Below are 24,976 nucleotides of genomic sequence, written 5' to 3' on the forward strand. Positions count from 1 at the left end.
GACAAATCCTGCAAAGGACTAGAGGAACCAAATAGGACTGTGGAGGGAGGACAAAGGGGCAGGTGGGTCAGATCCATTGTAGACCAAGAAGTGTGGGAAGGATTAAGCTCTTAATTGCAGAAACGAATGTATTGCCAGAACAGTTTTTAAAAAGGTCACAATGACAACAACAATGAACAAAATAGCTAATGTTGACTTAAGTTTTACTATATGCCAGGGAGTAAAATAGGGCTTTACGTAAACTATCTTATTTAATTGTCACAACATCCCTATGATACCACTTGTTTTGTTGTCCTTAATTTACAGATAGTGAGACAGAATGTGAATAAACTAACCTTGCATGGTCACACAGGTAATAGCCACAGAGGGGAAGGATATAGCTTACTCTATCTATCCGTCTATCTGCTTGCATATCTATCTATTCATCCCTCATCTAAATATGTATCTCTACTTATCTATCTCTCCAAATACATATATTTTATTTATGCAGTGAGATCTGGTGGACTTTAATTGCAAAATAACTTGAGAGAAAAGAGAATTAATTATAAGAAGTACAGAAAAAGAAACTGAGAGCAGAAGCAATTCCTGGACTGTGCTGTACCAGGCAGATGGGCAATATAGTCAGTATGCAGTGTTGGCTCTTTCTTTGGGAGAATGAGGTCATATCTACTGGCAAGGCCCCCTTCCCTTTATTCCCACTATACTGCTTGGGAATTTCTGATTTAAAAAAAAATACTGTTGATAACAGAAATGACCAATTCATCATATTGTCTTGACCAAAGAGCAGCTCATACTGTGACACACTTGCCTCTCTAGTATCTCTGGGGAGGATGTTCGTAAGTGAGATTGGAGGAGTAATTGCCCCCAGGACCGTGGGATAGGTTGTGCACGTTGTATACTGCACAGTCCCATGGGGGTGTTAGTCTCTCTGAATGGAGTCCCCAGAGTTATGCAGTGCACAACCTGTGTATAAGGCAGCCCTGCCTGCCCCCACCAATAAGATCAGCCATATGAACTGCATGACCAATGGCACAGCTGGAGCCCTCTCATTTGTCACTGTTTCTAGGCATATTTGCAGATAAAATGTTGAGATTATGATCAGATTATGATCAGAACTTTCAAGAGTTCTGGAAAGAAGAGTTCTGGAAAGAAACACTGACATAAAGGAGAAGAAAAGAACAGGAACTCCCTCTGAGTTTGCATAACCTTGAATGTTCACAGCCTCCTGTTGCCTTTCTAGGAGGTGCCCTACTGTGTATTGCTGAGGTCGTATAGCCAATTGGCGAACTAGCTGATAAACCCTGGACAGAAATAGAAACTACAAGAAGTGAAACAAAGTTCCATCCAAGAATGAAACAACAACTGATCACGTGAGATGCCCATGTCATCACTTGACCCACAGACAGAGGAGCAAATATATTGATGATCGGGTCCTCCTGCCGGACTGTTGGCATTCATCCCTATAAGTGAGAGGAAGGAAACATTGCAACTTAATGGATGAGTCCTTCCTTCTGGTAAATTTAACATCATGCATTTGCTAGATTTGCTAGCCATGCAATTATGGTGAAAACAGGAAAGATCCCTTTGGGTTTAACTATAGATTAGCCATAGGATTTGCAACCAGGAAAAGACCTTCAAGATCAATTCTATTGGAACTTGGACAATTAACAGATAAATAAACTGAGAAACAGAGAGACTGTGTTACTTGTAGCTAATTATTTTAACTCCCATCTCAGCACTCTTTCCCAACACAACCCATTATCTTAACAACTATAATAGTACTAACAGCCATTATTATAACCAACATGTTTGTCGGGGAGAAAGGTGACAAGAGGAGGGTAGAGGACAGAATTAGTTGAACACTTACTCTGTGCCAGGCGATAGTTTTAAGCTTCCTACATCTATTCATCTTAATCCTCACAACAACTCTTACAGGTCAATAGTGTTTCCCTTTCACAAGTTAGGAAACTGAGGCACAGATAGGTGATTTTATTTGTTCAAAGTCACAGAGAGGGCACATGGCTGAGCTGAGATTCAAACCCAAGCAGTGTGACTATGAAGCTTATTATCTTAACTATTCCACCATCATCGAAGGATATATTTACAAGATTTTTTAAATTGTAATAAATTCTGTGCTTTATCTTTTTTTTAAAAAAAATTTAATTAACAAAGAATAGGAAGAATTTCTATTCTTCACCCGGAGATGGAGGACACCATGTTACTTGGCTTTTATCCACATAGCTCTTATTTTAGGTGCTGTTATTTAAACCAGAGTACATCCAAATAAGTGTAGTTTAAAAGAAATCATGATTATAAGGGGTTCCCAGTTTTTGCAAGGCATGATTTCTATAGACTCCTCCTTAATAGCTTCCTTTATCTTGGCCATCCATGCTCACAAACATTTTCTAGCAGAGTACCAACCGCGCAAATAGAGAGTAGGACGGGATCTTCAGCTTTAAGTTGGCAATGTGTATATATCTCAATGTGAATGATCCAAGTTTTGCAAATGGGAGAAAAAGCAAAAATGCCAGATTCTTTCATTTAACTCCATTATTTAAAAAATTGTGTTTACCTTTATTATCAATGATAATTGACAGTTACGCTTGAAGATGAATTTTTTTTATATAGTGGAAGCTTATCACTGGCCAGAATTAAGAAATATAAATCTTTTTTTTTTTTTTTGAGATAGAGTTTTGCTCTTGTTGCCCAGGCTGGAGTGCAATGGTGCGATCTCGGCTCACCACAACCTCCACCTCCCAGGTTCAAGCGATTTTCCTGCCTCAGCCTCCCAAGTAGCTGGGATAACAGGCATGTGCCACCACAACAAGCTAATTTTGTATTTTTAGTAGAAACGGGGTTTCTGCATGTGGTCAGGCCATTCTCAAACTCCTGACCTCAGGTGATCCACCTGCCTCAGCCTCCCAAAGTGCTTGGATTACACGTGTGAGCCACCCCACACAGCCTTCTTTTTTCTTTTATAGAGATAGTTTATCCCTGTGTTGCCCAGGCTGGCCTTGAACTCCTGGCCTCAAGCCATCCTCCCACCTTGGCCTCCCAAAGTTCCAGGATTACAGCCATGAGCCACCAAGCCTGGCCAATAAATATTTTAATTTACTTATTTTCTAGGCCTAAAATTGCCAAGGTACCTCTGTGATACATTTTGAGAAGCTTCTCTCCTAAAAGTACAGCCTATATATTCTTTTTTTTTTTTTTTTTTTTTTGAGACAGAGTCTTGCTCTGTTGCCCGGGCTGGAGTGCAGTGGCGCGATCTCAGCTCACTGCAACCTCCACCTCCCGGGTTCAAGCACTTCTCTTGCCTCAGCCTCCCAAGTAGCTGGGACTACTACAGACGTGAGCCACCTCGCCTGGCCTATATATTCTTTAGATAATACAGTACCAATCATTTTTTAGGCGCTTCCTACATGCAGACATAGTGTTAAGTGCTTTCCAAATCCTATATCTTATAGAATCCTTCCCAAAGCTGAGCTGTGTGTGTGTGTGTGTGTGTGTGTGTGTGTGTGTGTGTGTGTGTGTGTGTGTGTGAGACTTTATTTCCCTCATTATACAGATGAGGAAAGTCACGTAACTTGCCCTGGAGTATGCATCTAGTAAGAGGCACAGCTGATTTTAGCTGAATTCAGACTCAAACCCAGGTCTCACTGACTCCAAATAACATATTCTTAAAGGCTGTTGTCAGCCTCTCTCAGAGCCCTGATTGCCTTGTCAGCTCTCTACTTCTCAGCTGATCAGAGGATCAGTACCCAGGGCGGTACCACTCACCAACCAGCTGGCCTCTGTTGTCACCCGTCAGCTCACAATCCAGTCCCTCTGAATGGTGACGGTCAGCGCCGTGCCGGCCAGGTTTGCCAAGGCCACTAGGGTGGTCACCAGTGCACAGCAGGCCACCTACCGAAGGAGGGGAAAGGGAGTTTGGAACCCAAGAATAGATATTCCCGCCCCACTGCAGTGCATACGGTTATTTATCTGACAGCTCGAGGAACATCTAAATGAACACAAAGACCTTAGAGAGAAAAAGATTCAATGTAGGTTTGGAGCCGAATTCCATTGTGTTAATGCTAAGCATTTTCTTCCTCCCACCCCATCAGAGCCAGAGCCGATGCTAATTTGCACCTTGCAGACACAGACTCTGCTGCTCTATTGCCTTCAGGTCAGTGGGATTTCAGCTCAGACTCACAAATTAGGGGAGAGGAGGACACTGAGGAAAGATTAGCCTGATCCAAAACCAGTGAGCATGGCCACAAAGAAAACACTAACTGGTGGACATTCAGGGTGTCTGTGATGTAGGGACATGGGAGACACTCACAGTGAGCCAGCCATCCCAGATTTGTTCCATCTGCCTCTTTAGGGGAGCACAAGCATCAGGACAGTGAAACAGGCAGTGACGGAGGCGTTCTGCGTGAAGAGCGAGGTATAAGCAACTGTGAATGGAAACACCCAGCCCAATCTCTACTCTCAGTTTTAACAGGCAGTTCACAGCTATATCATCATTTAATGCAGAGGAGGCTGGGTGCGGTGGCTCACAAGTGTAATCCCAACACTTTGGGAGTCCAAGGCGGGCAGATCACTTGAGGTCAGGAGCTCCAGACAAGCCTGGCCAACATGGCAAAACCCTGTCTCTCCTAAAAATACAAAAATTAGCCAGGCGTGATGGCACACACCTGTAATTCCAGCTACTCGTGAGGTTGAGGCGTGAGAATCACTTGAACCTGGGAGACGGAGGTTGCAGTGAGCCGAGATTGTGCCACTGCACTCCAGCCTGGGTGACAAATTGAGACCCTGTCTCAAAAAAATAAAATAGAATAAAAAATAATGCAGAGCAGTTGCATTAGACCAAATCCCAGTGCAACCAGGGTTAGCATTTCCATCGGTGATCACAGGCTTAAGAGGCAAAGAGCAGACTCTTGAGCTCACTAAAGGCAAAGCCTTTGCAACCAAAAGAGAAAAAAGCTGGACTTTGCAAGTGAATGAAAACATATTTGAGAGACGGATCATATGAAAAGCTGGATTCTACGTAAGTCAAGAAACTTAAAATGTTCTAGTGCTACATCACACTCTTCTGGATTTAATTTGTAACTGAATTTACCAATTTAGCCTAAAGACCAGCACACCAGATTTTCAATCAGCTAGTCTTTTCAATGGTGTGGCTTCAGAGAATGCCTTTCCATGGTAGAAGGAGAAAAGTCCTACCTTCCATGGTAGAAGGAAGGCAATCACGTTGACTAGAAATCAAGGAATAGGAAAAACTTAGGATAGCCTACATTCTTATTGGACAAAGACGCTTAAAGAGATAGTATAGCCCAAAGCTAAAAGTAGATCTACATTTGAACAAATAAGTCTCCAGATATTAATGACTAGTTTAGACAGATTACCCAGTACAAAAACTCATTTACACAAATAAATTGCCTCTGATAAAAACAACACAAGTATATTATGCATAGGTAATGCCAAAATATTAAAAAGAAAGCACTTTTCAGGAATTTGATATTAAAAACCTATACTTAGCAAAAATCTAAAAACTACATTAAAATATTTTACATGTAGAATCAGAGAATGATGACACAAAGCTGTATAACTTCATCTAGAGTTTTTAACTTATGCTCTTTTGCTATTAAGTTCATAGCAATTTATGAATTTTATTTCACTAAATAAACCAAAAAACCCAGTGAAGTCATAATGTACCACATAAATATGTATGTCACAGTTAAGAGTGTTACCTTTATCTCTTGGTTTCTTTTCAATCCAATCACCAATTAAGACCCCAAATATTAATACATATCCAGCCACCACTAAGCCAAACACTGCTGATAAAAGCAGATTATGTCCATATAATTCTACCAGGAAGACAGACATGGCAAAGTGCCACATTTGATCTCCCTGCAAGGCAGTACAGGCAAAGCATGTTTTCATCATTGACCTAAAAGATGGATCAAAGTTAAAATCCAGAAAGATGCATTTCTCCCCAGGGACATGTAATATGCAGGATTACAAGACAGAATGTCAAAATTATACTTTTATGCAGTACATCTATAACTTTATCTTTGTGCAATATAGTTATAAATTTTAAAAGCTGGAGAGAATGTATTTTAAAATCTTAAAAGCTCCAAAGAGTCACAAGCTAATGAGAAAATATCAGACAAACACTTGGAAGAACATGAGACCTCCAAGAACAAAGCCCACAATGCCCTGAGGACATCTGCTGATTCCGAAGCAACAGCTGTGAAATACAACAGCAGGTTTGTTGTCCTCAGAAAGACAGACTATGGAAGTCCATGCTACCAAAGATGGGGACTGAGATAAACCAGTTCCCATTTTAAGCTGAGATTCCCATGTAATTACATCCTAAATGTAAGCAAGGGTAAACCTGAAGTAAACGACGCTCACATGGACTTGTAGTCCAGTTCTGCCTCATCCCAGTGGGCCAGGAAATCTCAAACCTTGAACATGGATTAAAGTGTTACCGAATGACTAGTGTCCACTATGCATCTGGTAGAAGCTAGTTAAAGTTATCTCTAAAGGAAGATGCCACCAGCTTAGGCTTCAAAGTATTCCTACAATAATAATAATAAAATAAAAATTTTATAACATAATATACAAATTATTATCATTATTATGTTGAGACTGGATCTCACGCTGTCTCCCAGGCTGAGTGCAATGGTGCAATCATATCTCACTGCAGCCTCAACTTCCCAGGCTCAAGAGATCCTCCCACCTCAAGCCTCCCAAGTAGCTGGGACTACAGGCATGCACCATGATGCCCAGTTATTTTTTTTATGTATAAAAAAGATGGGGTCTCACTATGTTGCCCAGGCTGGTCTCCTGGGCTCAAGCAATACTCCCACCTCAGCCTCCCAAAGTGTTGAGATTACAAGTGTGAGCAACCACACCCAGCCTTTATAATTATTTATTATATTTATTCCAACACATATGTTTTTATGTACCTGATTTTTTTTTTTTTTTTTTTAGATGGCGTACTCTGTCGCCCAGACTGGAGGGCAGTGGCATGATCTCAGCTTGCTGCAACCTCCACCTCCTGGGTTCAAGTGATTCTTCTGCCTCAGCTTCCTGAGTAGCTGGGATTACAGTCATGCACCACCACACCCAGCTAATTTTTGTATTTTTAATACAGATGGGGTTGGCCGGGCACGGTGGCTCACGCCTGTAGTCCCAGCACTTTCGGAGGCTGAGGCAGGTGGATCATGAGATCAGGAGATCGAGGCCGTCCTGGCTAATATGGTGAAACCCCATCTCTACTAAAAATATAAAAAATTAGCCAGGTGTGGAGGCATGCACCTGTAGTCCCAGCTACTCTGGAGGCTGAGGCAAGAGAATTGCTTGAACTCGGGAGGCAGAGGTTCCAGTGAGCCAAGATAGCGCCACTGCACTCCAGCCTGGGTGACAGAGTGAGACTCCATCTCAAAAAAAAAAAAAAAAAAAAAATGAAATTAGAGACAGGGGTTTCACCATGTTGGCCAGGCTGGTCTTGAACTCCTGACCTCAAGTGATCAGCCCACCTTGGCCTCCCAAAATGCTGGGATTACAGGAATGAGCCACCACACCCAGCCACCTTCCTCTATTTGTTCTATATTTGATAATTCAAACATATTTAAACAAAAATACACATTTTTGCATCTAATATTTTGAGACATCCTAATGTCCTTAATATTGCAGTTCTCTTAACCATCCAAAGATAAAACATTAATTTCATTTTGATTCCTCTCTTACCCACATTCATAAGGCACAACTTATAAAAATAAAAAATCTTGGACTCATGAGGTAAATCAAAGTTGCTCCTAAAACACATGTATTTAAACCACGAGCGTTATTAAACAATAAATATATATACATATTTATTTGGAGCAAATTTTGCCAGCTAATCAGAAAGAGTAAAATGCTGTTTAGCATGAATTTGCTTTTAGAGAGTACACCAGTGCTGGATAAAAATACAGGTACCAAGTTAGGGGATTCTCAGGGATTTTGTTTTCTTTTGACAAAGTTGTCTTCATTCATTTGTCACTGAGGGACCGCTCGGGAAATATCCACCTGTATCCCTTTTCTTAAGTCTAGAAATAGAGAAATAAGCAACGCATTTCCATTGATATATGTGCCATAAAGGAAGTAGCCCAGAATGCAATGGAAGTATGTAAAAATGGCAGGAAGTTGCCCCATGGCAAAATCTGAGGGCCAAGAAGGAACTGAACTAGCAAGTGAGGATTAGGGGTAGAGACAGCTCTCCAGGTTGGGAGAACAGTGGGTACAGAGGCCTATTGAAAAGAGAAAGGATAACTGCAGACAAAATCCAGAGGTTGGGGTGTAAGGTGCAAAAGTCGGAGAGGAATAAGAAAGGGAAGGGATGAATCAAGTCTGAAGAGAGACTCCCCTTTACCTGGGAGGAGCAGGGAGGAGCAGGAAGGAGCGGTGGATCACCAAAGCTGCTGTGCCCTGATATGGCTTGGCTGTGTCCCCACCCAAATCTCAAATTGTATCTCCCAGAATTTCCACGTGTTGTGGGAAGGACCCAGGGGGAGGTAATTGAATCATGGGGGCCAGTCTTTCCTGTGCTATGCTTGTGGTAGTGAATAAGTCTCACAAGATCTCATGGGTTTATTAGGGGTTTCTGCTTTTGCTTCTTCCTCATTTTTCTCTTGCTGCCACCATGTAAGATGTGCCTTTCACCTCCCACCATGATTCTGAGGCCTCCCTAGCCATGTGGAACTGTAAGTCCAATTAAACCTCTTTTTCTTCCCAGTCTCAGGTATGTCTTTATCAGCAGTGTGAAAATGGACTAATACAGCCCTCTGTGGATTCCCAGCTGCAGGGGGCCTCCTCTCCAGCCTTTCAACACACTCACCCTGCACCTTCCCCACAGAGCTGGGGGCCAGGGCCTGTCTCAGCTACTTGCCAGGACTCCTTTCCTGCTTCCTCTTGCCCATCCTGACCATCACTCCTTATTTTCACCTTTCTGATGCCCATCAGAAATGGGGGTCATACATGGGGGTCAGAAATGCGGTTCTGATTTAGATCTTTAGTGCCACAGGAAACACAGTTATCAGTGCAGAGTGAGTGTGGGAAAGTTTTCAGGAAAGAAGAGAGGTCATTTAGGAGAGTGGATCAGACCCCCATCTGGCCAGGCAGTGGCATCCCAGTCTTCCTGGTTATGCCCTGCAATCTCATGTGTGTCTTCCTGGTTTTAGAGAGCCCTGCTGAAAGCCCTCTTTATGGCACCCACTACCTTCTACCCTACCTCATCGCTACATCCCCTATGGAGGCTACCACTGATTCAGACCCATCATTGCAACCCTCAGCAGAATAGTCCTGCTATAGTGGCAGGGATTCCATATCTACCCTTTCCTTCCTTCCTCCCCTCCTCCCTTCCTTTCTTTCTTTTCTTTCCCTTCTTTTTTCCTTCCTTCCCTCTTCCTTCCTCCTATCCTTCCTTCTCACCTGCCCTCTTGTATGTATTCATGTATTCAGGTATTTTGCCAGGCATTGGGGATAAAGTGGTAAGAAAGTTGGAGAGGGTTCTTACACTTACAGCCCAGGGATAACAGAAAATAGACCATGAATTACAACCCAGTGTGATGAGTTTCAGCTTAGACAGGGTGAGATGCCACCCCATCACCCCAGAAGCTAGTCATGGAGGAACCATGGCAGGTCACTCAAAAGGCCCTCTAGAACCTAAAGGTTGGCATATGGCACTGAGGAAGGACATTGACTCTGGACATGTCAACCCCTGACACAGGAGCACTGCCCAGCCACCCACCCCAACACTGAAACAGTGCCTGGGGTCATTCACACCCACAGAGGTCACCAACCCTGTGGCCTCTCCCCAGGTGCACCCTCTGCGCTTCAGCACTTCAGCCATGCCTGAGGCATCAGGGTTTTGCTGTCACTCCACACCCCAGCACTGGACAAATCCTCCAGTGACAGAAACTGCATTAAAGTGCTGGAACCACAGTCTGCTCAAGCCAACCCCACTGGCCCACCGGCTGCTGGAAAGAGCTTCTTGGCAGCTAGCCTGCCACAGCAGGAATTCTCTGGAATGTGTCAGGATCTTCCATCTGGCCCAGTCTGGATAGAGGGTCTGGCCAGGAGAAGATCACTCCTCACTGACTAGTCTCCCTTCAAAGTCTCAGCACCAGGTTGGTCCTTGGGCTGGGCTGCCATTGGACTGCATTTCTCGTGTCCATTGACATTCCCACTTCCCTAAACGACCTCTCTTCTCTCCTGAAAATTCTCCCACACTCAGTCTGCACTGATGACTGTGTTTCCTGTGTCACTAAAGATCTAAAAAGCATGGGAGAGGACTTCCTTGAGTTCTCATCCCCACACCTGCCCCCCTGCCTGCACCCAGGCCCTGGGCTCTGCCACTCCTCCTGTCTCCAGGCTCCTGGCACAGGCCAATTCCCCCCCACATCCCTCTTCCCTCCAGTCTTTCTTCCCCTCTGCTCATGTGTCCTCAAACGTTCTCTTTACTAGGTCTAACAAACAAGCTGTTATTCCAAGAATCTCTTCAAAAAACAGCAACAAGGCTTTCAGCTTTCAGCTGGGAGGAGGCCAAGGTGCAACTTTCTTCGGTCGTCCTGAATCTAGCCACCTCTGCCATGCTGCCGAAGTTTTACCCCAATGAGATCAAAGTCATATACCTAAGGTGTACTGGGGATGAAGTGGGTGCCACGTCTGTGTTGGCCCCCAAGATCAGTCCCCTGGGTCTGTCTTCAAAAAAGGTTGGTGATGACATTGCTGAAGCAACTGGTGACTGAAAGGATCTGAGGATTACAGTGAAACTGATCATTTAGAACAGAGAGGCCCAGATTGAGGTGGTGCCTTCTGCCTCTGCCCTGATCATCAAAGCCCTCAAGGAACTGCCAAGAGACAGAAAGAAACAGAAAAACATTAAACACAGTGGAAATATCACTTTTGATGAGATTGTCAATGTTGCTCAACACATGTGGCACCGATCTTTAGCCAGAGAACTCTCTGGAATCATTAAAGAGATCTTGGGGACTCCCCAGTCTGTGGGCTGCAATGTGGATGGCTGCCACCCTCATGATATCATAGATGACATCAACGGTGGTGCTGTGGAATGCCCAGCTAGTTAAGAAGCACGAAGGAAAATATTTCAATAAAGGATCATTTGAAAAACAAACAAAAAAAACACAAAAAAACAAAAATAGCAACAATAACTTTCTCTTGCCCTCCCTGTTCTTCTCTTGGCTACTACCCCAGCTCTCTACTCACCTTTATATCTTGAAAGGATCATTTGTTCTTGCCTCAATTCTCCCTCAACCCGCTGTGAACAACTTTCATCCCCATCTCTCAACATATCTACTCCTCACAAGGTCATCAATTATCCACCACAGGGTGCAATCCAGCTGTCAGTTCTGAGTGCTCATCTCTGCATGTGACACCTTGCTCCCTTCCTCCTTTGTGAACCCTGCCTCACTAAGCTTCATGCATCCCCTTCTCCTGGCTTTTCTCTTCCAACACTGGCTGCTCCTTCTATTGCTTCCTTTACCAACCTCCTATCTTTAGCGTCCTCAAGCATCTGGTCTTGGGCCCCCTCCCCTCCACTCTCCTCCCCTGCCCTCTCCTCCTCTACCCTTCCCTTCCCTTCTCTTTCCTTTCTTGACAGGATCTCATCTGGTTGCCAAGACTGAAGTACAGTGGTGTGATCTCGGCTCACTGCAGCCTTGAGCTCCTGGGCTCAGATGATTCTCCCACCTCAACCTCCTGAGTAGCTGGGATTACAGGCACGCACTATCACGTCTGGCTATTTCTTAATTTTTATTTTTAGTAGAGACAGGGTTTCACCATGTTGCCCAGGTTGGTCTCAAGCCCCTGGACTAAAGCAATACACTTGCCTTGGCCTCCCGAAGGGCTGGGATTACAGGCGTGAGCCTGGCCACCTCTTCTATTTTCTATTTAAACCCACTCCTTTAAGGATATCACCAGCCTCGTGATTTAAAATACCACAAGGCCGACAAGTCCCAAATTTCTAAGTCCAGCAACCACCACTTGCTCAACATCCATGGGAGCCTGAGTAGGCGTATCACATTTAACATGTCCAAAATGGAACTCCTGATCTTATTCCATTCAAACTCGTTCCACCCCCGGCTTCCCCATCTTAGTGAGTAAAAACTCCATTCTTCCTGTTGCTCAGACCAGAAAACCTTCGTCTGTTCTCTCTTTTAAACCCTACACCCCAGTCAGGCATCATGTTGCCTGAGCCTTCAAAAGAATATCCTGAATCTGATTACTTTTCACCACCACCACTGCTACCAGCCTAAACACCGCCACCTCTTTCCAGGGTTATTGCAATATCCCCTCACTTATCCCCTATCTGTGCCTTGGCCCACTTTCAATCTATCCTCATCATAGCAGCGAGAGGGGTTCTATTAAAAATCTAAGTCAGATCATGAAACTCCTCTGCTCAAAACCTCTAATGGTTCTCATCTCACATAGGGTAAAATACAAAGTCTTTACAAAGGTCCACAAGGGCCTCAGGATCTGTTCCCTCCATTCACTTCTCTGATCTCCTCTTTTACTACCCTACCCCATCGACTATGCTCCAGCCACATGGACTTCACTCCCATCTCCCGAACCTTTGCACTTGCCATTCCCTCTGTCTGGAATACTCTTCCTCTAGGCAGGCTCATGAGTCAGGCCATCACCCCATCAACCCCATCAACTCCATTGGGTCTTTATTTAAAAGTTATCTTTGCAATAGGACCTTCCCTACCCACCCCACCTAAATATTGCACCCTTTATAAAAGCACTGACCAACAGAACTTACTGCTTGATGAAACTTTATCTTCACTGTCCAATAGGATGGCCACTATGAGGCTTTTGAGCACTGGAAATGTGGCTTGTATGACATGGAAATGGAATTTTTAACTTTAATTTAAATATCATCAGCCACACAAGGCTAGTGGCCACTGTGTTGTAAGCACAGCATCTTTACGCTCCTTTATCTCTTTTTGCTGCTTTCTTTTTTTGCTTACTATTTGCCACTAACATACTACATAATTTACTTATAATTTATTCATACATCTTGTTTATAATTTGTTTTCCTCACTAGAATGTAAGTGGAAAAAACAAATTATGACTACACGGAGAATGAGGGGCAGGAATCTTTGTCTGTTTTGTTCACTACTATATTCCTGGTACCTAGAACAGTTTCTGGCACATAGTATATACTAACAAAATCTTTGTTAAATGAAGGAACACGCAGTAGGAGACTCTACAAGCTCCACCCAGGCATTGCTCTGCTCTCTGTCTATGTCTACTCTCTGCTAATTTGCCAGACGTTGATCTAACTTTCATCTCCTGACCTGGATGTTCATATGTTCCTCTGGCCCTTCTCCTTCTGAATGGTTTCTTCCTTCAGAAACCAGTGTCTAGTTTCCCAATGGTGTACCCACTACCTTCATTTCAACCCACCAGTCTATAGCCTCTTGGTCCTCTCTGCCAGCCTTGGCTCTGTTGGGCTTCTCTTCAACTAGGCTTACCTGAGACAACAAATGGCCAAGAGCCATGGGGTAGTCCAAGAGTGCTGTCAGCCTATGCTTCTCTTCTTTGCTAAGACTCCAGAAAACAACACAGCACTTCACGGCATCTCTCGGCAGTCAACCAGAGTTAGAAGCTGGACCTCAGTCATCCACACCACATGCTAAATCATCACCAAATGGCCCCATGATGAAGGACTTCTGCACACTCAGAGAACTTCTGGGCATAGGTCATGCCTTCTATGCCTTTCCAGGACACATGACTGTGGCCCCCGGTGATGGTTAGGTGGCTATTACTGAGCTAAGACTCTACAATGAGTGTCTTGCTTCCTTTCTAAAAGAAACCCTACCCTTGGGCCAAGGGATAGGGAAGGGAACAGAAGGGAATTCTAGTTATGGCTGTTCTTTGTTTTAACCAATAAATGGGTTTCCATTTTAAGAGCCCAGATGTCAAGAGTATCTTATTATAGTGGCCTCACACAGCCTGAGAATGAAGTAGAAATTAGAATGGTTGTTGAAAACTTTCCGTTTTCTTCTTCTTTATTAAGTCTGATGACTCAGACTTGATCTAGGGCTTTTTGTAACAGCCAGGCACATCCTCTTACATAAATGAGAGAAGATGTAACCACCTATTATAATGCCTTGCATATAAGTGACACTCAACAAATGGTGGCTAATAATATGATGAGTAGAAATAAATATTCTGTTCTGCCTCACAATGTCTATCACAATGAAAACAATTGTGGGAAGTAAACTGTATATTGAAATGTATTACCAAAATCGAAAGTTAAGAAAAAAATAGTTTCCATGGATAGCTAAAAACTTTCTGTTTTTCCTGAGCTAAAGAAGAACAAGAAACTAAAAGCTCCTTTCAGGCACCATTTATCTTTCTGTTAAACGTCAATCTGATGTCATGTGGCAAGAGTTTTAGTTTCATTTAAAAATCATTTCTGATATCTTGTGAAACAGAACAATTTCCCTTCCAGAGAAAAAGGGTATCTATTTAGCCAATGACAAACAGCTTCCATTTTCTCCCTTTTTTTAACTTTCTTTTTTTTTTTTTTTTTTTTTTGTTAACACCACTTTTGTTCAGGGTGACAGTACACCTGTAGCCCAAGGGGATGAATCACAGTAGATATAAATTCCACGTGGTGATTTCCTTCCCTAGACTACCCTGTAGCTAGGATTGGCATAGGACCATTCTGGCCACTGAGGTACAAGTAGAAGTCTCCTGGGGGCTTCAGGGAAAGACTCTGCTTTCTGATAAATGATGCAAGTGCAAGAGGAGAGTTTGCTTTTGCTCTTCGCCAACCACATCCTGTCTGTGAGTGTGACAGTGCCTACAGCTGCAGCAGCTGTCTTGCAATCATGAAGTGACAGTGTCAGAAGGCAATCTGATGAAAATGACAAGGCAGATGGATAGATCAACATGGGGTCTCAATGGCATCACTGAGTGGCTGCACCAACACTAAATGGACAACAGCTGCAATTCTTGTTTAGCCAAGGTTGAAGGTTCTTAAAATTGAAACTCTTGTCAGTTGAGTTTTATTTGCAGCCAGAAGCAATTCCAACTGATTCACAGACCTTTAATTGCTAGTTCAATGACTACCCATACACCCAGTATCTAAATTTAACTACTTCTAATACTTACCACATTTGCTTTTTTCTCTAAGTTTTCAATATATGTGGAAGATAAATTGTAGACATAACGCTTAGCCCTTCAGCAAGTATCTCCTAAAAAGAACATTTTCCTTCATAACCACAAGGCTATTATCCCTCCTAAAAATATTAATGATTCTCTGATGTCATCTGACCACTAGTCTATATTCGGTTTCCTTTATCACAAAACACATTTAACACAAAAATGTGTTTTTGTAGTTGGATAAAATTTTCATATAAATGTTCATACAAACGGGACTTGGGATTTTGTTTTCCCTTTTCTTTTCCCTTTTTAAAAAAAATTTAATTAATTATTTTTTTTTTATTTTTATTTTTTGAGATGGAGTCTCGCTCTGTCACCAGGCTGGAGTGCAGTGGTGTGATCTTGGCTCACTGCAACCTCCATCCCCCGGGTTCAAGCGATTCCCCTGCCTCAGCCTCCCAAGTAGCTGGAACTACAGGCACCTGCCACCACGCCCAGCTAATTTTTGTTTTTTTAGTAAAGATGGGGTTTCACTATATTGGCCAGGATGGTCTCAATCTCTTGATGTTGTGATCCACCTGCCTCGGCCTCCCAAAGTGCTAGAATTACACGCGTGAGCTACCGCGCCCGGACTTGATTTATTTATATTTATTTATTTTTTGAGACGGAGTCTCGCTGTGTCACCCAAGCTGGAGTACAATAGCACGATCTTGGCTCACTGCAACTTCCACCTCGCAAGTTCAAGCGATTTTCCTGCCTCAGCCTCCCGAGTAGCTGGCATTACATGTGCCCGCCACCACGCCCAGCTAATTTTGTATTTTTAGTAGAGACAGAGTTTCACCATGTTGGCCAGGCTAGTCTCGAACTCCTGACCTCAAGTGATCCACCCACCTCGGCCTCCCAAAGTGCTGGGATTACAGGGGTGAGCCACCACTACTGGCCTTCTCCTTTTAATAAAAAAGAAACATTCTCCACTCTCTCCGCCTGTGGCTACAAAGTTTCATTTTCTAGACCATGCTGGCTCTGGGCCCATAGTGCCCCTGGGAAGATTGGAATAAAGCTTTGGAGTTAAGACTAACAAATCCAGCCAGGCGCAATTTAAAGTTAATCGCTGATTAAATTTAAATGCACAAAGCTGATTTACTTTGGAAGGCCCAGGCAGGTAGATCACTTGAGGTCAGGAATTTGAGGCCAACCTGGCCAACATAGTGAAACCCCATCTCTACTGAAAATACAGATTAGCCGGGCGTGGTGGTGTGCACCTGTAGTCCCATACTCAGGAGGCTGGGGCAGGAGAATCACCTGAACCTGGGAGGCGGAGGTTGCAGTGAGCTAAGATCACATCACTGCACTCCAGCCTGAGTGATAGAGTGAGACTCTTGTCTCAAGAAAAAAAAAAAAAAAAAGACTTACAAGTCACCTGAAAGCCTCATCCACGTATCTTCCAAAAGTGTTGTAAGACTTCCCATTTGGAAATTTACTTGGGATTGAGCTAGTGATGTACTAATATTCTTCTCAATTAGACAGTGAGGCAAAGGACTGTGAACATTTAATGTGGAGTAAGGCGCCCTCTCTGTGAGGCAGGCTTCTTGGTTAGGGGTCCTACCTGTATCCCACCTCCCAAAACAGCTCTACACATCACACTCCACAATTCACAAGTAACAGTGTGAGAAGATAAACAAGAGATGACATTTTTATCCACAGTTGTGGTAATTACAATACTAATTGTGTACATGAAATAGTCAACACTTTTTAGAACTTACAACTATAAGAAAAATTAGGATGCACCCACAATCTAGAAGAGATGGAAAAACAAAGTTAATTGTGTTGTGGCATTTAAATTAGTGAAATCCATTAAGATTTTTCTAGAACATTGCTACATAGAAGGACAAATGCTTTGTTAATTTTGCTTATTTTGTTTAACCTCCCACCCTAATTAATACCACTATGCTCAGAGGAACCGTGCAATTTCAGGGTGACAGGAATGAAGCCATAGTACCCCAGGAGAGGCCATGTGCCCCCTTTCTCAAGTAGAGCTTATTAAAGTTAGGTCTAACCAGAGGCTTACCTAAAGCACTCTTCTCTCTCTTCATTCATCCGGTGCCCGTGGCTTTAGTCTGTTTCTCCTCATTTCCAGAATTTTCAGTGTCATTTAGTTCTCCCACCATTACTACATGCTAGAAGAAAAAGGTTTCAAATAATGAAAAATATATTCAAAACTGTTATATGGTCCTAAACTGGAAGAAGTCAATGTGCTTTAACTTAATTCCAATTGGATCCCTCTAAAACCATTTATATTTCACTTATTTCAACTGTAGAAAGTTAATTGTATAATCTATTATAAGGGCTTTATTGCATATGAATAAAGTCATAACAATTGTCATCAACATAAAGGTCTATTATTAATGCTCAAAACCAATTATTTAGGGGGAAATATTCAACCAGCTATAATCAGAGACTCACAGATTAATCACCCACGCAAAAAAAAGGTTAAAGATACGTTTTAACTAAATTATCTGTGTCGCCATTCTAACAGGAACAATGACATAAGTAACTTGTCCTTTATTTTCTTTTTTTCTTTTTTCTTTTTTCTTTTTTATAGAGACAGGGTCTTGCTATGTTTCCGGGGCCAGGGAGGATCCAACTCCTGGCCTCAAGCAATCCTCCCTCCTCAGTCTCCCAAAGTACTGGGATTACAGATGTAACCATATCGCCCGGCCCAATTTGTCCTTTAACATGTTATTCTTTCAACATGTTATTTCTCAACAGGGTAAATTGATTATTTGGCAAGTTATAAATAAAAGCTTCATTGTAATTTCACTAACATAGATCCTTAAGAAGAAAATGCTTGCTCCTGCTAATGACTATTTGAATTCTAAATAGAGTTCGAATAAGGAATTTTAAACCTTTAAGCTTGCTTACCGAACATAGACAGCAGTAAAGTTTTGGTCTTTCACTGGACTCCAGAGGTCAGATAGAAAGATGAGTTATAAAGCAGTGTAGCCACAGCTTCTGCACCACACACAGGTGTTGCTACCATGGAGCACTTTGAGTGGAAAGGGCTGGAGGTGCAAATGTTTCCTGTGGGTTGTCAAAAGAGAGGCCAGTAGTTTCTGCCACCCGTGACCGCCCAGCACAATATGCTCTGGCAGGGGCCATTATTAGCCCATAAGTTGCTGCACTGAGAGAAAGGCACACGGGGTGCAGCCAGTTCTGGGGGCTTGAACATGTCCAAAACATCCTTGTCTTATAGAAACCTAGGACACATACAGGAACATTCATTAATATTCTCAAAGAAGAAAGTTTTATTTTGTACTTGGAAATATGTCAGAAATCACTTGAAGGCAAATAAGATCTGGCCCTCTGCAGAGGTAAGTGGCTAACATGCCCTAGATCTCCAGGCTTAGAGGCTGCCCCTTTGGTACCCATGGTTCTCCAGGCCTTTCCAGGGCAACATTGTCCAGCATCTCTCTCTCTCCTCCCCCAGTCTTCCTTTGGAAGTTTGACTCTCATGTGTGGTGCCCGATCCCTAGGCCACCTGTGCCGGCCAGCCCCTGAACAGATAAATCCTACTAAAGGTTAATCCCAAGCACAAGCTTTGGGCTGGTCCTTCTGGGTTGATTGGCTTTCTCTCTCTCTCTCCTTTTTTGAGATGGAGTCTCCTTCTGTCACCCAGGCTGGAGTGCAGTGGCACAATCTCGACAATCTTGGCTCACTGCAACCTCTGCCTCCCGGGTTCAAGCAATTCTCCTGCCTCAGCCTCCTGAGTAGCTGGGATTACAGGTGCCCGCCACTGCTTCTGGCTAATTTTTGTAGTTTTAGTAGAGATGGGGTTTCACCATGTTGGCCATGGTTGGCCAGGCTGGTCTCAAACTTCTGACCTCAGGTGATCCGCCCACCTCGGCCTCCCAAAGTGCCGATATTACAGGTGGGAGCCACCGCTCCTGTCCTGATTGGCCTTTCCTCCAAGAGCCATGCTAACCCAACCAAAAGGATTCCATTTTTAATGAGAATTTCAGGAACCAGTATTTTCTTTTGGGTGAAGGGGAGAGGGATTGGGGATTGGGGATGGTTTTCCAGGTCTTTGGCTCGTCATATAATAGATACCACTTAGTGGCAACTGTGGCCCAACAAAAACATTTTTTCTGTCCCAAGACCTTAGAGCATTGAGGAAGGACCCTCAAGGCACTGATTCCCTTCAGTAATGACCTAAAATATTTCTCCCAGATGGGCTCAGGTTCCTGAGACGGCCTCCACACACTTAGTCCATACATCTTGTTTGCAGTTAATGGCAAAGAGTTAGCTGAGAAATCTAAGATAACAAGGCTTTTACTTTATAAATGTGCAACCTAAGAAATCAATCCGAAAATATGTAATGAAAGCATTCCATTTGAGACATTCTAGATATATTATCTACATTTTGCTACAAATGCTTTGGCCTAAAATAAATGGCTTTGTTTGCAGAAATGTGTACCACACATTTATCAAAACTCCTCACCCGCTGGAAAGCGCTGTAGTCGTGGTAACTGGAGGGCTCAGCAGCACCTGAGTCCTGCAGGCTGGCAAGGCTCCTCTTGCTATTCCACCACCCCATCTCGGGGCAGCCACATGGCAGACACAGCCAGGCATTTGAGAAACTCACTCCCCGTTTGCTGTATTTACCAGGTCCTGAGCTAGGGGGTTAAGAGGAAAGAGGACACATCCCAGCTTCACCTTTGATGTACATATGTGGAAAAAAGAAGCAGGTGGAGTTACTCTTTCCAAAACGAAATATTCAAAAAGTGTATGGAAATATTAATGCAACTTTGAAATGACAAGCGGTTTCTCTAGGCAGGATTCAGCAGAACTCAAAAAGTCAGTACACTGCTCTAGGCAAAAACTTGACAATACTGGGGCATGGGAGAAGAATTTTAAAGTGCTTCATCCAGTGCAAATTTTCCCAATTAAAGCTATATTTTTTACATATCTGTACATAATAGATATAGGATAGGTTATAGAATATGTATATATACATAGGTCTACATATATAACACATACATAAGTATGTATATACATATTTAAACAAAGATTTCTATGATCTAACTCAAACTTTCAGTGTTGAATCAGAGACGCCTTGGTCATTAATAAAGAAATAACGAGGCCGGGTGCGGTGGCTTACGCCTGTAATTTCAGCACTTTGGGAGGCTGAGGCGGGAGGATTGCCTGAGGTCAGGAGTTCAAGACCAGCTTGGCCAACATGATGAAACCCTGTCTCTACTAAAAATACAAAAAACTTAGGTGAGCATGGCAGCACGTGCCTGTAATCCCAGCTACTCGGGAGGCTGAGACAGGAGAATTGCTTGACCCTGGGAGGCAGAGGTTGCAGTGAGCTGAGATTGCCCCACTTCACTCCAGCCTGGGTGACAGAGCGAGACTCCATCTCAAAAAAAAAAAAAAGAAAAGAAAGAATGAAATAATTCATGAATTTTGGACAGAGGTGGGGGCAGGGAGAAAATGCCATTTAGCTAGCATAAGATGACCAGCTTCCTGAAAAGTACCTTTCTCTAATATAAACTCCAAAAATCATTTCAAAACTTACCACTTTATGCTGTCCACACCTTTAAGGTCCAAAACTGACATATCCAAAGTAAATAGGAACCCAAGAAAAAAGGGATTATTCCCTGGCTCCAGGCAGATCAGCCCTTATTTCCTTCAAAGAAAGTTTCTTGCTGTTTTTATGGACTGTTGTTTTAAATAAAATGAACAGGTAATTGAGAAGTTGTTGCTGAGCTTGTACACGATAGTAGATGGGTTTTTACTCTCCAAATAAGAATATTTTCCCCTCAGTGCACACTGCATGATAGAATTATGCACTTGACTTAGTGACCCAGGGGCATTTGAATCCATAGGTAAGAAGGCTCAAAGGAACTCGAAGAGAAAGCAATGGGGAAGCAGATTAGACAGAAGGTCTTTCTGGAAGCAGCATTTTCTGCTGTGGATGAAATCATGTTTTCCAGCCCGATGCACTCTTCCTACAGAAACTGGTCAGCATTTCTCCAGGCGCGAGAAGTGCCAATGCCTGTGTCCCATCACAGACTCTGGAGTGAAACTGCCTGGTTCAGATCCCAACAGCCCTGTGGCCAAGGTCAGGTTAATTGATTTATTTAAGCCTCAGATTTTCATCTCTAAAATAGGAATAATAATGGGAATAATAATAGTACTTACCTCTCAGAGTGGTTATGAAGACTAAATGAGAATGCATGAAGGTGCTTAGGGGAGTGCCTGGGGTAGTTAGAGCTCAAAAGAGCATAGCTATTGTCATTTATTATTAGTAGCATTTACATATTCAATTATCATTATTGTCATTATTATTATATTCCAGGTGTGAAATGGCAATCAATGTGAAGAAGTGAGCAATAAACACGTTTTGGGAAGATACCCTCACAAACACACTCTCTTCTTTCCCTGTGGTAGACCATGAACCCTAATGTTTTGGGATGAATCTAGACTTTCCATTGGGATTAAGGTCAAAGGCTGAGTCCCCCAGAGCATGATTCATAGTGTTAGGAATAAAGCCATCGGAGTGCCATAGAACACAACAAGAAATACACTTTTACTCTTTTATTTTTGTTTAATTTTATTTTAGAGACAAGACCTGGCTCTGTCTTCCAGACTGGAGTGTAGTGGCATGATCATAGCTAGTAAGCAGTACAACCTCAAATTCCTGGACTCAAGCAATCCTCCTGCCTCTCAGCCTCCTTACTAGCTGGGACTACAGGCATGTGCCAACACACTCAATTAAACTTTTTTTTTTTTTAACAGATGGGATTCCACTATGTTGCCCAAGCTGGTCTCAAACTCCTAGCCTCAACTGATCCTTCTACCTCAGCCTCCCAAACTGCAGAGATTACAGGCATGACCCACCATGCTCAGCCAGTTTTACCCTTTTAAATTAGTTCTTAAACAATTCATGCATAGATAGATCATTCTTATAAAAATTCAAACAATTGCAGGTAAGGACAAATTGGCCTTTGACCACCATCCCTGATCCTAGAGTCCTCTTCAGAGGGAAGCACTGTTGTCAGAGTAGAATCCGTCCTTCCACACCTTGTCCATGGAAAAATTTACACTGCTCATTTTGGTTCACATAAATGGACTTACACCCTATGCGTTATTTTGCAACTGCTTTTTTCATTCAATAATGTCTGGAGCTATTTCCATGTAGTATTCTTTTTTTAAAAAAAAAAAGGTGCCTATTCCCAATAACCACAATGGATTGCTTCAATAGGCCTGATGAATGTCCATCCCTTGCCTGCTTCTGTCTGTTCCAGAAGTCATTGCTTTGTGGGGGAAACGGCTTACTAGCCTGAGACACTGGACATTTGTTTTTTGGCTCTAGCAATTCTAACTAGAAGTGAGACCTTGCGTTAATCATTAGACCACTCTGAAATTCAGTTCCCTTATCTATTAAGTGAGAGATTTGGACTATATGGTTTCTAAGTTTCCAAACAGCCATGATAATCAGTATTTTGGTATTGAGACAGAGAAAAATGATCTTTTTCAAATGTCAGAGTGAAAAAAGTCATGCGAGTGGGAAAAGCTGATGATCTCTGAGGAGGTTATTCCTACCAATGCTTCCCACAAAGTCAGGTCTATTCCTCACCTATACTCTGGCTTACCTTGTTCTTTTAATGCATGCCTAATATTTAATAGTATGTGAGCTTTATTTGACATCACCAGAGTCAAGATATTTTCGCATAGCCACAGATACACAAATTCCTCTGAAGGAATTTCGTTGAAAATAATTACAGCTGGACCATTTATTGGGGATAAAATTAGGATGTCAGAAGACAGGTTTGGGGAAGTTAGTGCTAAAAGGGAGGGATTTGAGTACCCTAAAAAGTTGTGTTCAATCATTTATTTCTTCAACACTTATTGAGCGCCTACTATGTCCAGCGGCCAGGATATTAAAATGAAGAACGAAGACCATTAGCCTTGGTGCTTCCAAAATCTCAGCCATTGCTTGTTTTCTACCCACAGGGTGTTTGTGTTATGGGGCAGTTCTTTCACTCCCCAGTCCATCACCATTGCACTTTGCTGTCAGAGAGATCAGATGAAGCCTTGGAGAGCCGCTTGTCAGCATGGGTTTGTTTTTAATGAGGTTTCCTTCAACCCCACTATTAATGTTTAATCAGTGCAGGAGGAAGGTAGTTGGCAAAGATTGTTTTATAACTCTTATCATTGTTGCTGGAACATAAAAAAATTATCATTACTGATACCAGAAAGGAAATGTTGTTTCACCAGGAAATGGCAAACTGGGACCTATCGTGGTGGGGATGAGCAGTGACGTAATCGAGGGTGGGGAGTGTGGAGGTGGAACGTGAGGGCTGCGGTGTTGAACGAGGGGGAGAGGGGACCCAGCAAACGTCCTCCTACCTTCTTCCCTTTTCCTCTGAGTGGCAGTAGGTTGTAAAGACCTAGAGAGTTCGTAGCATAACCTGCCAGTACGTACCCTAGGGTTGAGCCCAGCCTTTTGCCCCACATCCCACATTCTACTGGACTTGTTCACAACCCCAACCACATTCCCACTCCCTTAGATGTGGTCTTAGAGCTCCAAGATTGAAGGGCCCCCAAACTTTTTTTTTTTTTTTAATTAAAAAAATTTTTTTGTAGAGACAGAATCTCCCAGGTTGCCTAGGCTGGTCTTGAACTCTTGGCCTCAAGCAATCCTCCTGCCTTAGCCTCCTGAAGCACTGGGATTATAGGTGTGAGCAACCACACCCAACCCCAACTCCTTATTTTGCTCCCAGGTTCAGCCTTGTCTGTGGAGGGAGAGACATAGCACAGAACCTCCCAACCCCAGCTGCTTCTCTAGTTAACTAAGCAAGTCAATCCTTAGCCTCCAGCCCTTCGGCTCCCTGCCTGCATAATCAAACAGATTTAGAGTAAAGCCAGCATTGGATTAAATCCTAGTGTTCTTTAACAGAATGCTAAACATAAATCCATGGAGGGCTAAACGATTCTTCCCCTCCCCCTGTCTCCCACCATCATCCCCTCCCTCCCCACACAAATTGCACCAGTTTAGACCCTGCCTTCCTTACACCTTTATTCCTGCCTGTGAACTGCTTTGAATTTTTGTCATAATTGCTATGTGACTTACAGGCATTCTTGAATTTTTTTCTCCATATAAACCTTATTTTGCTCCCAACAGTGATGGAAACAAACTTGGAAAGTTTTGGAAGCATCATTTCTGTATTATAAGTCGTCACACTTCCTTTGTTGACATTCATTCATTGGTTCATCGCTAGTGGCCATAATTTAATAATCTGCCCTTTAGATCTCCTACATACAGTGCTATTTTTCTAACCAACAACATGCAAAAAATGGTGTAAGGGCAAAGACAGCACCAAACACCAGCAAGGCCGTGAAGCTGTTTTTATTATGATGATTTCCTTACGTTGCACAGACTGTGGCATCCAGCTAGACAAGCTCTGTGGTTAATATTATATTTGAAATGAAAAAGATTCCAAGTTCTTCAAATTTGCATTCTCAAAGTCTGTCTTCTTGAATTTCTATATTTTAAAAACAATCTTCTGACAATTAAGATCGTATTTAAATAGGCTTTGCAAATTCCAGCAAGAAACTGAGTCCACATCATTTGAGGTGCTATTCTGTCGACTTCCCTTGCTTCCCCCTAGCCAAAAAGATAAGCCATTTTAAAAATTGTATAATTACTTAAAAAAATATTTCAAGTATTCAACACACAGCAAGCTAGGCTCCCTGAGAGTTATGATACAGGAGAAAGGGACAAAAGGATACCATGCCAAAA

The 24,976-nt window shown here is 42.8% G+C and overlaps 1 protein-coding gene and 1 pseudogene across 2 annotated transcripts in view; one reads left to right on the top strand and one right to left on the bottom strand.

Annotated features, from left to right (window-relative positions):
- The window catches only part of LOC109027656 (large ribosomal subunit protein uL11-like), a 31,041-nt pseudogene extending 17,080 nt beyond the window's left edge, over nt 1-13,961 (top strand).
- Nucleotides 13,962-24,568: 10,607 nt separating this feature from the next.
- HYCC1 (hyccin PI4KA lipid kinase complex subunit 1) overlaps nt 24,569-24,976 on the bottom strand; it is a 118,187-nt gene continuing 117,779 nt past the window's right edge. Inside the window, exon 11 of one of the 2 annotated variants that reach the window (XM_019031699.4) lies at nt 24,569-24,841. In XM_019031699.4, coding sequence (XP_018887244.1) covers nt 24,720-24,841 — 122 coding nt within the window. In that variant the 3' untranslated portion in view covers nt 24,569-24,719. The remainder of the gene's footprint in view (nt 24,842-24,976) is intronic. The other variant, XM_063708405.1, reaches the window with a different exon arrangement.

The sequence above is a fragment of the Gorilla gorilla genome, chromosome 6 (assembly GCF_029281585.2).
Source record: "Gorilla gorilla gorilla isolate KB3781 chromosome 6, NHGRI_mGorGor1-v2.1_pri, whole genome shotgun sequence".
Taxonomy (NCBI): Eukaryota; Metazoa; Chordata; class Mammalia; order Primates; family Hominidae; genus Gorilla; species Gorilla gorilla.